Below are 14,758 nucleotides of genomic sequence, written 5' to 3'. Positions count from 1 at the left end.
AAAAAAGGAAAAGGAATATATTAGTCCTTACAAAGCTGGAAATGAGATTACAAAGTTAAGCATTTATACTTTCTGTACCAGTCTTCGTATAGATGATACCTTTAAAAATCAGATTTAATGTTTTATTGCCACATCAAGATGAAAAAGATGATAATTTTCCTACTTCTGACTGGCTATTTCTCCAAACTAGTCTGTAATAAATGCTTTAGTTCATATAATGCAAGGGTCAGGAGATTTGTACAGAAACCCTAAAATATCTGCTTCAAATAGAAATATTAGAGAGATACTCTAGATCTTCTGTGATGATCTATTAATAACTTATCTAGAATTACTGTAGTGAAGATCAGTGCATTAATGTTGTATTTAGTTTGCTTAATTTAGGGATCTGAAATGCTCATAAACACTCCATAATTGAACAAATCTGTAACTCAGTCTAGAATGATATTTCTAATTTATGGGATCTGATTTTTTTTTCCTTGTTCTTTTAGATAATTACTGGTAGTGAACTCAGTGCAGCAAGAAACCACCCTAGCTCATTTAGTCATTCTACATTCTGTATATGGGATGCTCCAGTCAGGTAAGGAAAGGAAATCTTCCCCTTCTTCTTTTTGCAGCCACCACTATTGATGCAGTTACTGGTATTACAAAATTCCTAAGGGGCCATGTCTACGCGAGACGCTGACTGTGTAGTAGCCTGATACTACAGCGCAGTCAGGGTCACAAACAAAGACATTTGTCAGTGCTACTGTTGCAGTAATTCAGGTTACTGTGCAGTCATTTAGTACTTGTATAAGTATACAAGTACTAAATGACTGCACAGTAATGGTTGCGCAGTCAGCATTTTGTGTAGATGTGGCCAATGTGTAGGAGCACAAATCCCACTGAGGGCTCATAGGACTTGCCCAATTAAGTCATTTCAGTGCTTTATAAAATAAGATCTTCTTTCTAGAAGTCTACAGTGAAAACATTTTCCTGGTCTTTTGATTTAATACAAAACCAGTGTTACCAAACAGGTTTCCGTAGTTGCCCAGTTATACATAATTGGTACCCAGAATGATTGTACTGGGGCTGCAGTTCATTCTGATATAATACTACTTGGAATATCACACTAGTCATAAAGAAAGCTTTAGAGTGGACTTAACTAGTGATAAATCATGCATTTAATTAAATCAGATATTTGATCCTTGAAATCTCTTACCATCACCTTTCCGAGAAAATCACCTTCTTTACTCAATAAGGGTCTAAAATATTCCATTTCTCCCTTTCCTTGATTGTCAGTCACAACAGGAATGGTTTCATCACATAAATGTGGAATACACACTGACTTGTTTTCATTGTTATCCCTGATTATCTCATTTTAATATACAAAACCTTGTCAGAACTGTGTGCAGGAACAGCGAACTGCAGGGTGTATTGCCTGTAAAAGGGCACCAGCCAGGCAAGATCCTTATTGCAGCAGCAGGGGAAAAAGTATTGTGGATCTCACTTTACTGTTCTCCCAAGCAACACAAAACAGGATTTAGACATCTGTTTGTTCTAGCTACAGAATGATGTACTTTGGTTGCCCAAGAGTTTATAGCTTAACTGGTCTCTGAGGAAGGGGCTAAATAAAAAACCTTTCTCTGATGGATTGTTTGGCCTTTATAAAGACATTTAATTCCAGGAGCTCATCCCCCCTGGGTTATATAAGCGTAAAAAATAGAATTTACTTTTGCTGAAAAGGAAAAATCTTTGTTGAACCAATGTTTCCCATTAAGCCATGAAGGTATGTCTTTTTTTTTATTTATTTATTGTAGTAGTTCCTGACCCAGTTAACTCCATAATTTATAAATACTGGACTGAAAGGAGCTTGGAATCACAGAATCACCCAAAGTGGGGAGGGAGGGGGACCTTAGGAGGTAGCCTAGTCCAATCCTCTGCTCAGGGTAGGTTTATCCCTATCAAAACCATCCTAGACAAGTGTTTGTCTGATCTGAATAGGTTTCATGTACAACTACCAGTCATAAAGCTTGAAACATCAAAAATAACCTTTAACTTGCTACAGGTAAAGTAGGAGAAATAAAGGGCACTACCACTGCAAGAACAGGTAGCAGTGTGTTGAAATACCCTCAAGAGATCCAAGGAAGAGAGCCATACTCCTCCAGCTTAGCCACATTTGTTGCCATTCACATAGGTATCTTGTTAATAAACTGGATTTAGATCTACTTTAAAGTTACTCCTGAAGAAGGGTGCAGCTAACTCTGAAAAATTCCCTTTTACATCTTTTTTTCCAAAAAACTGGTTACCTATTTAGGACTTTTCTGCCTGATGCAGAAAACTGGTGAGTAGTGAGACCTAGAGCCTCACACAGATGGGATGAATGAAGTCCATCTGACATCATCAAGATGTCCAGCTTTTACATGATGATGCCTTCCCTGCAACAGGAAAACAAGGAGAGCTTCTTTCTCAGGCCTGTTCTACAGGTTTTTAGCAGCGAAAGGGGAGCTGTAACCCACCCGGTTCCTCTTCCTCTGCCCCCTAGGTCTAATGCACTAATTCATCTTCTGAGTCACAACTGGGCATTAGTGATGCAAGGTGGAGATATTAGTGGTACCTCTGTGGCTGTGACTGGGATTAGAGCCTTTAGATCTACTGTAGTTATCTCAAGTGCTATTTATTTTTGGATACTTTTAGAATTACAATAATCAGCCAGACACATCTACTATAATAATTTTTTGAAAATAGGTGTTTAACAGACCAGAAGGCAAAATCTTGTAGAGGAAAACTAAACTTTTTAGCTTCTCTCTTAATGAGCAGTGTTTTGGGTAATTTGGAGGCATCCTAAATTTGGGTAATTTGGAGGCATACTTTACAGGAACTTTGGATAAGTTAAGACAGTTTATACACTTATACTTTAAGTGAACATCGGTAGTATTTTATTAAAATGGTTCTGAAGACACATTATTAGAGCTCTTATAACAGTCAACAACTGATGATGTCTCTTTGAGCTCTGCTAAAAGCATCCCCTCTGGTATAGCAGAGAAAACCCTAACCCTTTGGTTTCCAAGTCTGCAGTCATGGACATTGAGCTTGCAGTGTGAAAACAGCAGAGACTAATCTCTTCAGAATGGTGCATTTCTTAAAATAATTACAGTTTCTACATGTGACACTTCACCAACTGCACTTGATTATATACTTGGAACTTGTTTGTCAGCTTTGAATAGTGACCAAACCTGGTTTAGCTCTTCAGGCAAAATAGGAGATCACCTAAAGTGCTCATATATTAGGGGCAAGAATATGTTTAGTTTAATGAAATCGTGACTTCCTTTAGGAAGGGTGGGCATTTCTCAGTTGGACTAGGGCAATGACAGCCCTAGAACAGACACCACTAGTGATCTGTTGCTAGTCACCCTGACACTTGCCTGTAATGCTTCTTGGTGTGAAAACCATCTCAAGTAAGGGCTGCCTTTCATTTGGATGCATGGATAAGTCATTGTTTTTCTGGATGTTGTTTAGGCCTCTTCCTTTTTGTGTGTGTACTCTGCACCGTCTCAGAAGTGTCACCAAGATTGCTTTCATCATTACCATGGCAATAAACTTTCCTACACAGCCCCGAGGTCCAAATCCAAATGGCTGAAAATAGCGAGAAGGAACCTATGCAAAACAAGAGAGAAGAGTATTTAATGAAAATGGTTTATTTTGTGAAGCAACTGAAAATATCATTAAAACTTATATTACCAATGGGGAAACCTTGAGGCTAGGTTCTTTCTGGATCAAGTAGCACAGTACCACACACAGGGGACTTTTCATTTATTTGCTTACCTGAACTTTTAAATGAATGAAAGTAAATACAGAAACTTTCAGGAATAGGGTCCGCAGGTGACCACTTTACCTGCTAACTCATTATAGCAGTCAAGCAGGAAAGAATTTTGTCTATGGATCTCAACCTCACACATCTGATTCACTACAGTGGTCTTGCACAGGGTATGAAACAAAAGGAGAATTTCACTTTTGACATCAATATCCTACAGCTTTTGAATAACTGAAATAAGGCTTGGTATGTTGTCCAGTTTCATTCAGGAAACCGTGTAGATTCTGCAACCGTTACTAGATCAGAACTAGCATGTCTAAGAATGAATTTGTCATATACTGGAATTAAGCCAATTTTAATTAACACCTTACAGGAAATCATTTTATAAACTTATGAACAGTTTGCCATCTTATTCTCCAAACTGTGAAATATATGTTTCTCAAATCTGTACTAGACTTGGGGCCAGTCTGTTACTCCTCCTCATGTTGAGTAATACCTTTTTCCACAAGCAGCTCCAACAAAATCAGTAAGACTACTCATTTGATAGAGCACTACTAACCATGAGTAAGGAGAGTTGATTCTGGCTCTAAATATAAAATAGTAGTGCATAAAAGAAAGGAGTTTCCACACTGTCTTGACCTGATTTCCTAATTAACCCAATACTTCGGTAGTGGAGGTTTTATTATACAAATTAATTTAAGTTTCCTTTTAGTTGTGGCATGGCAGAGAATGGCCTTTGTTTAAACATTTCAAATAAGTTGAGCTTATTTTGTGAGGGATTATAGGTAAATACAAGTGCTTATAAATCAGAGCAGTGCTGCAGCTGCCTTAGCACAATGGCAAAGGGCTGGCCTGGGAAACAATATTGTAACAGAGTCATCTTCTCAGAAATTAACTAATGGTCTCGGTTGCTATCCACTTAGAAGAATGTGTGGAAATTATTTCTGGGCATGTAATTATGGAGGAAGTATTTTTAGCAAGAAGTTGTGTTCATGAAACAATAGAGAAATCCACTATAATAAAAAGGAGTAAAATGCAAAGGAGAAGTACAAGTAAATGATGAATTTAATAAATGGAGACACTTTTCCTATTTGTGAATTTTCACCAATTTGTCATTTTTTCTGAATTGTTTCTGGGCTAAATATATAGTGGAGAATATGTTTACTATGAATATTAGCAATTAGCATTAAAATATTATTCTTGTTTGGTTAGTTCTGATGTCATACCTTACACAATACTGTTTATTCTGTAACTGGATGATAATAGATCTTAGAATCAAGTATAACTGCTCACATTTTGGAGTTCAAAATGCAGTTTTGGCCAATATCCCCATGTGTTATCTTAACTGTTTCTTCAAAGAGTCTGTCAGTAAATATATTCACTAAAACATTCACCAAAATGGGCATGTGGTAAAGGAAAATTGATTTGCTTGAAATGAAAGGGGGAAGCCAGGTGAAAAAGAAATTGCCCCATCAGAGGGTCTTTGCGCTGGCTCAGGGACTCGAAATGCTGCTTGGATCATCTAGGGGCTCCCGGTGTATCAGAGCCCTGCCTGGGTTTTTGTGGAATTCACAGAAATGACTTTTTTGATGAAACATTTTGATTTAAATTGTTTTGGCATTTTCCTATGAATAGCCTTAGTGGTGGAACATTTTCAACCAGCATTAATTATAATTCATTATATAGATTGTGTAGTTGATTCAGGCACTTACACAGACAAAGAGAGAATCTAATGTGTGTTTAGAAAGGTCTTGGTAAAAATCAGGAGACACATTGTGACTTTTAAGTAGAAAGTAACATTATATCCCATGAAACAAGACAGGAGACTTACATTCTTCTCAAAATTTTCAAGAGAAAACTCATCAGGCTTTGGAAAGAATTCAAGCTTATGCATTCGTCCAATGTTCAGAATAATGTTTGTCCCCTTTTTCACAGGATAGCCATCAATCACATCATCCTGTAGAGCCTTACGCATGATCAAGTCCACAACTGGCTGGTATCTCATGCTCTCATAAATAAAATTCTCCACAACCTTTAGGTTTGGCATGTCATCGCTCTGTACATCTCTGTCACCTTGAAAAATAAAAGCAGACAGGGAGAAATTGATTTCTGGGTTCTAATTATATCTAATTGCTACTAGAAATGCTACACTTTGATGTAAGACTCTATTTAGTCAAAATGCAGTCCATTTTTACAGTTCATGGCAATGAAATGTCTGTGGGTTCCTGTGGCTCTGTACTACCTCATGTTACAGAATGCCCAACATATAATTTATTTATGTGGATACTCACCTGTTAATAATATGAGCTGCCACAGATCTCCTCTCTGTTATGCATTGACCCTGCTTCCACTGAAGCCAAAGGTAAAGCTCCCCTGGAGGTAGGTGAAGCAGGATAAAGGCTTCATATTAAATATCTTTAGTATGCCATAGAGTTTTAAACCCCTGGTCTGATGAGAGGATTTGGGTCTGGCTGGAACAAAGTATCAGGACTGGGTCATAAATCTGTTGCCAACAACATACACCCACAGAAAAGGCAATCAATATTTCCAGTGCTTTCCTCAGTTAAGGATTTGTCTCAAAGACAAGAAAAGTATTAGGATCTGATTCAGTTTCCTTAGGAGTCTCTGGAGAGTCATTAATTGACGTAAACTGAAATTTGGATGTATACCTCCATTTCTGTCAGGAGTTCCTTCTGAACCAGATCTTCTTAGATCAGTCCACAAATGGATTTTACTTATTTTTAAAGGGCCCTTATGGCTGTAATACCTGAGCATAGGTGGTCCTTCCAGATATCCTAGTGGGTAATTTTTATTTTACACCATACTCTGCTGCAGGCCTGTGCAAAGTGGCTAGTATTTGCTTTGGATTTGGCCAATTCGGGGGACAGTGATTCGATTAGATGATTCAAATCACTGTCCCGAATTAATTCAGCCGAATCTGATTTAGAGATTAGGCTGCAGCTGAATCAGCTGAACCGCTGAATCACACAGGCCCCATCCCCTGCCCATTCTCCCAGCCCCAGCAATGGCTGCCCTGCTTGTCCCAGCTTCTGGCTCTTTGAAGAAAAAAAAAAGCCTAGACTCACCAGGTGCTGCCAGGTGGGGGGAGAACTCTGCTGTCTCCCACTGTCCCACGCTGTATGTGGGGCTCTGCCATTAGCCCCTTAACCACCCACCCACCCCAGCTCCCGGCCCTTTAAGAAAAAAAACCCAACCAAAACAAACCCACCCTGGACTCACTGGTTCCTGCCTGGCAGGGGGCCAATCCCTGCTGCCCTCCCAGTGCCCTGTACTGTATGGGGAGCTCTTCCCCGAGCCTCCAGAAGCCCCAAGGCTGCTGCAGGAGCTGGTGAGTTGGGGGGGTTGTTTTTTTTTTTCTTAAAGGGCTGGAGCTGGGGTGGGTGGGGCAGCCATGGGGGGGCTGGGAGAGTGGGTGGGGGTTGGGGAGCTCATAGAAGAGCCCCTCCATCCAGCATGGGACAGTGGGGGGCAGTGGGGATCACTTTACAATCCATATGTGTATAAGAAGGAAACGCTTTACATTTTTACCCTGTGAAATGAAAATTAGATCACTACTCAGTAAAATGATTTTTCAGGGTCTTTAATGTCAATCCTTACCCATAACAGTTTCAATTTCCTTCATCATTTCCTCTTCTACCTTGGGGTGCTCTGCAATCAGTACAAGCATGAAGAAGAGAGTCACTGATAGAGTGTCAGGGGCAGCGATCATCATCTCCAGCACACACTGGTTAACGTTCTCAGCTGTCAGATCTCCACGGTTCTACAAAATTGAAAGGGGCAAATGCTAAACAATGGATTTACAATCCAAAAGATTAATATAATTGGAAGAATGTAGAATACTCACTCAATACAATAGGTTCAGATTTTAACAGTGTTGACTCAATCTCAGCTAAGTAACATCCATTTTATTGTGTGCATCTTGCAAATGTAAAAAAAATGAAAACCAGTGTCCTGCTTTTTTTGTGGTCTTATAGCACTTCTTTTAAAAGAAGGGATTCATCCTTAATCTGAAGTCCCACCAAACCTAGAGTGCTGCAGCATACCAAGCATCAGTCCCATGTGGCCTTCCATTACAGAGCTTGCTTGATGCTAAAGAGTCTATATGTTTACAGTAAAGGAAGGATTTAGGGATCTTTTTGGTGTGAATGGTGTTAATTCAAGTTAAATACAAGTGCTTAGAGAGAGGTTGAATCTTGCTGAGAGACTTTGGGATGTAGATTTAACCTGAAGATGTTCAAAAAATCACCCCAAAATCAACAACACTTGAACATTTCTGAGGCTGTCCAAGAACTAGAGGTGCACCAGTACATCAGTCCATATCATATCGCTACCAAATAAAAGGAAAATTGACATTATCAGCAATTGGCTTTTTGGGCTGATGTAGTTGATAATGTCACCAATAAATGCCACATGCATGAGTGTAGCTGCAGTATGCATGTGGCCAGGAATGCAGCCTGGCAGCTTGGAGAGCACCCCCCCACCCTGGCTGTGCAGTGCCTGCCCCACTCCCTCCCTCACCACAGGGGCCTCGATCTATACCCCCCACCCCTTCCCTCCCCTATCTCCTTCCCCCCCCAGCAGACTTACCAGCTGGACACTGATCTCCAAGCTGCTGGGCTGCAAATCAGCAAACAGATTGGCATCAGCCAACATGGCTGGTTAATAGTCAGCCATCGGTATCGGCCCAAAAATCTTTATTGGTGCACCCCTACCAAAAACTATATTTTTAAGTTTTTATTATTTTTAAGTGGTCTTCCTTTAAGCTGCAGGTGAAGTCAAATTTTGTTTCAAGTCATCCACTTCTCCCGCTCACACCATCTTATTTTTACAGTGACAGAAGAGCTTTGGACAAAGTGCCAATATTTTCTACACATCCTTATTACCTGTGCAAAAATCAGTTGTGTTGCAAAGTCCACGTGCTCATCCAGTTTTTCAGCAGTGAAAAGCTTCTGACGTTTCTGCTGTATTAATAGCTCCATTGCTCCTTTCAAATCTTTGCTGAAAATGGATAGAATCCAGTATACCTATAAATGTCTGCAAAATTTGAATGCTTGCCAGTAATGCATAGTACAGGAATAGAAATGTAGAGACTACATAGGAGAAGAAAGTTAAGAACAGAATGAACAAGCAAATAATTTCTCATGCAGTTCACTAGTGAAAGAAATTTGATGGGCCTGTTTGCAACCAGGGAAATCCCTAATAAGCCAAAAGTATTTAATGTGTCAGTACATATTAGATCAACTCTAATGAGAATGACTGTAGATACATTAAAACTTCAATAGTTGATGAAAACTCAATAGAAATACTGGTACCAGGAAGCTTTATAAAGCATGGACTTTCATTCCAGTAGTAGTAGTAAATTGTGGCTTATTGTGAACTATAGTGTGTTATAGTTGTCTTATTCTGTTCACTTTGGGCATGGCCATGCTGCACTCAGGCTCATCACACTGAAGCACACCCTGTATGTGCCAAAGAGGCAGGGAAGATCAGTTGGGACAGCCCTGAGCAATGCATATGCTCACCACTGTTCTTAAGCCACTGTTTTGGTAATGTTTATTACCATGTGCCCAAGGCCATCCTAAGGTGTCTTTATTGCCTCATTTCTTGATTTGTTGTGTGTGGAACAGGAATAAGTGGGTGGGGCCTATTTCACTGGGTGTGCCCAGGCACAGCACAGGTGGTATGGACATGCCTTTAAGAACCCTGCCGTCTTCACAGATTATGGCGATCCCCACTTAAAGCCATGGTCATTAAAAATGCAAGATTTTCCCATTTACTAGCCATTGGTATCTAAGCCACTACAGTTCTCTCTCACTTGAAGTAAAAGGCAAAACTCTAATGTCACAGCTATCACTGAGTAGAAAATGCTGAAAGATACCTAATTTTATTTTAGAGGTAGAGAGTGACATCCTGGTTCTATTCAATGTGAGATTTGCTGTTGGCTTTAGTGTGAACTGAATATCAAGTAGTATAGATAACCGTCCTTTCTTAAATTCCCTCAAATCCTTTATCCAATATAATCGTATCAGAAGTACTTGTTACACATACTTTATGATGACTGTTTTCTCTGAATCAGTGGTTCTCAACATTTGTAGACTTGAAGTACCACTTGGAAAATGCCAGCTTCTAGTTTTTACTCATTTTTGACTACAGAAAAGTAATAGAACAGTTCTTCGGTTGTAAAGAACCCAAAGGCCACTATAGTTCAAAATGTTTTTAATGCTGTGGAATCCCAGTTGAAATCTTTGGCTTTATCTTGTGAATTATGTTTGCAGACTTAACACTTTTAACATTGTGTGGCACCCTGTGGCACTCTTGAAAATATCTCAAGGCACCCGAGGGTGCTATAGCAACCTGGCTGAGAATCATAGCTCTAAATAGTTAGAGATCCATCCAGAAACAAGATGAAGTGACTGCCAATTCTTTTTATAATCAGTCATTTTTTGGTAGAGGAAAGCAAATGAGATCATCAAAATTCAGTGAAAGAAGCATTTTGTGGGTGGGTGTGTGCCTTTTATAAATGGAAAGATGGAAAAACTAATTTGTTCCTTTTTCAGGGGGAAAAATCCATGCTGAGATGATATCTAGCATGCTAAGTGAAGTTTTAACTCATGACTAATTATTTTGGGAACATCATAGGCACTAAAAAGCAGGATTACAATGAAATATTTGGTTCAATATCCTAACTGTAAAAAGGACTTGCTGATGTGAACAAGTGCTGTTTTCTTTGGATTACTGTTGGACTCGGGTTGAATTGGTAGCAAGTGAAAGCAGACACCGTCAAATGGCTTGTCATCAAAAGTCATGAAAAGCATAGTGATTTCAGTTCAGTTTCATACCTACTTGCATCTCAGCAGAGATACCAAGACTGAACTGGCAAAAACCTGAGTTCCCCTCTCCTCCGGTCATTCCAGAACAGGAGAACAGCTTGCACAGCTGCTGTCCTGGTTCTGGAGGCAGAGAGAGGACTTCAGCCTCAACAGCTCAGTCAATCAACTTCGGAAACTCTGCAGTTTGTTTTCAGAAAAACAGAGGGAGAAAACTAACAGGGGAGAATAACTGACTTCAGGAATGCATAATCAGTCTTAATCCAATGATCTGGAAAACTATTGATACTTACACCGACTCCTCATATTTCTTGTACAGCCAAGAAATCTTAAAAAAGATGTCAGGTTTCAGTAAAAGTGCTTGCCAGGCATCAAAGTAGTTCTGAATTTTAAGCACAATAGCATTTTCTGAAAATAAAAATGAACAAATAGCAATACAAATTTTACACTTTAATATGCCAGTAACTTGCCAAGTATTTCATCCAAAATCAACAAGGAAGGCTTGATTCTCCTGCTAAACTCAGAGTAGATTTTCAGTATCGTCATTTTTCTTTTCCTTTCCTAGCTTTTTCATGGTTGACACTGAAATAATTTGTATTAATTTGTGATGAATGACAACATGAAACATTTTGTAGTACACTGTCTCCATTATACTGTTCTTTCTGAAGACTGTGACTCTTGAGTGGAAACAATCCTTTGGTGTAAGAACCAATACCAAAGTCTACTGCTGATATTGTTATGTTACAGTATTTTGACATGAGGTAGCCAACTTCTCACCAAGTTAATGTTACTTCAGCTTCAAACTTTTAGGGAAGAGCATGTCACAGATGATTAGGAAACTGGCAGGTGAATTTTTCGAATCAGCTATTTAGCTGGGAAGTTTTCTGACTTACGTGCAGAGAATATTGGGGTAGGTGCCTGCCAGATTCACAGAAACCTTCCTTTACACATTTCATAAAATTTTGTCTGCCAACAAATGTTTTGCAGCTGGCAATTTGGCACTTTTTCTAATGTGAGAATGCAGCAAATATAAAGAGAGGATTACTGTGTTGAAAGCATCATGATTACTAGGATGACTGGGAAACTAACTAAACTGTCAGGATGCAGATGCTACCATTCAGTTCAGGGGACTTGTCAGGCCTGATGGACTGAATGTATATTTTTAAAGATCATTTATAATTCTTACTTTGGATTAGAATCAATTTCAATCAGATCTGGCATTTTTATTAAATAATTGACCATTAAAAACTGACCCTGGAGCAAACATTCTGAGGCAAAACTTCCCATTCATCTCAGTGTGAAATTTTGCTTAATATATACTTTAGAAATTGACCCACTATAAGTTAGAATAAAGCTTTCTGTACCATCCAAAGGGATCCTGAGAAAGAGTTTGTTAGAAGTATCTAACATGATCCGCCTCATAAGATTCAACACATTGATGTTTCCCAGTTCAGTGGTCACCTCTTCCAGTTTGTCCAGATGATCTATTGTTGATTCAACACAAATTGATATCATACGTACAAGACCAGGACCAGACAAAGCTGAAATGCACAGGTAAAGTAGACAGAAGATCAGTTAATATTTGTATTATCTTAATTATCTGCTTACTGGCAATTAATTTGTAAAAAGAGATAATGAAGTGTAACCAAAATGCTAAGTACGTCAAGAGAACAGAATAGGGATAAACTAGGATAAAAATCTAATTGCCTTCTAGAACCAGTAAGAACCATTTTCCTTTCATAGTTTCATAGACGTTAGGGTTGGAAGGGACCTCAATAGATCATTGAGTCTGACTCCCTGCCCTGGGCAGGATAGAGTGCTGGGGTCAGGTGACCCCAGCCAGGTGCTTGTCAAGTCTCCTCTTGAAGACCCCCAAGGTAGGGGAGAGCACCACCTCCCTTGGAAGCCCATTCCAGGTTCTGATTATCCTTACCGTAAAGAAGGTCTCCCTGAAGTTCTTCCTTTGGTAAGAACAATTGTGGGGTAAAAATGGAGGGTACAAGGAAAGGCCATTTTGGGGTTCTTTCAAGCCCTCAGATCCCATAGGAACTACTGGCAGGAGCACTGGGCAAGGAACCTTTCCTGAATTGTACAGGTGGCAGAAGGAGCAAATGAGGGGGCTGCTGAAAGTTTCAGAGTGAAATTTCCTTGAAATCAGCTTAGGCTGGGACAAAACTACTTGAATACAAAACTGCCCCATGAATTCATATGAATGCTGGACCATAAAAATATTGAAATCTGCATCTTGTAGGCATAATAAAGTTTTGATTAAAGAAATTAAGGATTTTCAAGACCTTCCCTAATAGCATGAAAATCAGGATGAATGAGGAAGGAACATATGGAATAAAATATTTGTGTAGGATGCATGAAAAGTGAAGTAATTATACAAAATGCCCAATGCTACATTTCAGGAGCACAGAATATGATACAGGAAATATGTGTTACAATGTAGATGCATACAACTTACCTTTGGTGAAGAAAGGTCGCATTTCTTTCCAAAGTGCTGTATTATTATTAAATATAATACCATTTTCATACATGCCAATACACTGTAACCCAAGCTTGCTCCCAAATCTAGAAACATAGTGTCCATGTTTCATTACATAGAACACGCTTGAGGATCTGGAAAAGGGGGGAAAAAAAGATTTCCTAATACATATCTTTAGTTTGTGTCCTCTGAGGTTCCAACTTTTTCCTATTAAACATAGAGAACTCTCAATTCATCAATAAATATTGTACATGGTACGTTGATGTTATTTCTTATACATGCAATTTAAAAACAAAAACATAATTGGATTGGCAGAATGATGCATTGAATGTATGTATAATACACCTGGATCTGCTCTATATTTTCAGTGGGTGCATCTACACATTCAGTAATGTGCTTTTGCTGCTGTGCATTAAATTTAGTACCTCTAATGTGAGGTATTAACTAAATGTGCATGAGGCTGCCCTAATGCACAGTAGTGGAAGTGCACACTCTTTTGACAATGCTTAATGTGCAGTAGCCTAATTTTACTGAGCATTAGTGTATTAGCATAGTTTTTGCCCTGATGCTGTAATGCACAATAAAATAGGCTACAGCACATTAAGTCACATGTGTAGTGTAAATGCCCAGTGAGAGGGCATTTACTGCTATGGAAGTTTAATATGAAAAAAGTTGAATATGGAAAAAACAGCAGAGAGGTATAGAAACATACAGGATTTGTCATCCAGTCTCTGATAGTGGCCAGTATCAGATGCTTCAGAAAGAATGCAATGGCAATTGTATAGTAACATGTATGGGGGAAGTTCCCTCTTAACCCCTGGTTGTTCTGTACAGTACAACATGCAGATTGATATGTAGAATATATACAGTTATACCACTGTAGTTTAGTTTGTGTCACTACAGATGATATTGTTCCTAGTCATGTAAATTTGTAACTCTCTTTAATAATTCTATCTAGAGCCAGCCTTAGGGATGGGCAAGGTGGGCAACCACTCAGGGTGTTGTGGTCAGGGGGACACTGCACTCATGCACTCATGCACACATGTGAGCAGTCCACACTCACAGCAGTGCTCTTGTGCTGCCCTGCCTTGGCAGAAGAAGCAGTGCCCAGCCTAGCCTGCTCCCCTGCTTCCCTCCTCCTCCAGCACTTCCACTCTACTCCCTCCCCATCCCCTGCCTCCAGCCACTGCGCAGGAGGAGCTGAGCTGAGCTGAGCTGAGCTGTGTGGGCAGCAGCAGGGCATCACGCTGCTCCATCTCCCCTGCCAGACTGTGCCCCATGTCCCTACCTGCCTCCTCCTGCCTGCAGCAGTGCTGCTGACTTATGACTTCGAGGAGTGGGATGGTGAGAGCTGGGGGGGGCAGGGTCACCAAAATACAAGTTCTCCCAGGGTACCAGAGTGTTCTTCCACTATTAAAATAAAATGCCACTATATAGACAGAGGTCAATATTTAATTGATATATTTGGGCAATGTTGTATGGATATATTTACAAGTATAAAGCAACTTGCAGGTGGAGTTGGGGGAGTTTATAGGTGGGTGGAAGATTTGTGGGGGTGAGGTTTGAGGGGTATGGGGTGTGTACGGGGGGTTTGGGGTTTGTGGTTGGGTATGTGGCTGAGGGGTTTGTGTA

The 14,758-nt window shown here is 39.7% G+C and overlaps 1 protein-coding gene across 2 annotated transcripts in view; it reads right to left on the bottom strand.

The window, feature by feature from the left end:
* Positions 1 to 2,892: 2,892 nt before the first annotated feature.
* Positions 2,893 to 14,758, bottom strand: part of LOC109288602 (aromatase) — a 22,789-nt gene continuing 10,923 nt past the window's right edge. The window contains exons 3-9 of one of the 2 annotated variants that reach the window (XM_019504209.1): positions 13,106 to 13,260; positions 12,003 to 12,122; positions 10,932 to 11,046; positions 8,695 to 8,809; positions 7,409 to 7,571; positions 5,622 to 5,863; positions 2,893 to 3,633 (exon numbers count right to left, since the gene is read on the bottom strand). In XM_019504209.1, coding sequence (XP_019359754.1) covers positions 3,382 to 3,633; positions 5,622 to 5,863; positions 7,409 to 7,571; positions 8,695 to 8,809; positions 10,932 to 11,046; positions 12,003 to 12,122; positions 13,106 to 13,260 — 1,162 coding nt within the window. In that variant the 3' untranslated portion in view covers positions 2,893 to 3,381. Of the gene's footprint in view, positions 3,634 to 5,621; positions 5,864 to 7,408; positions 7,572 to 8,694; positions 8,810 to 10,931; positions 11,047 to 12,002; positions 12,180 to 13,105; positions 13,261 to 14,758 lie in introns of both variants that reach the window. The other variant, XM_019504208.1, reaches the window with a different exon arrangement.

Source organism: Gavialis gangeticus, unplaced genomic scaffold (genome assembly GCF_001723915.1).
Source record: "Gavialis gangeticus isolate Ggan-Ray unplaced genomic scaffold, GavGan_comp1, whole genome shotgun sequence".
NCBI classification, from domain to species: domain Eukaryota; kingdom Metazoa; phylum Chordata; order Crocodylia; family Gavialidae; genus Gavialis; species Gavialis gangeticus.
This window is presented reverse-complemented; position numbering and strand designations above follow the sequence as displayed.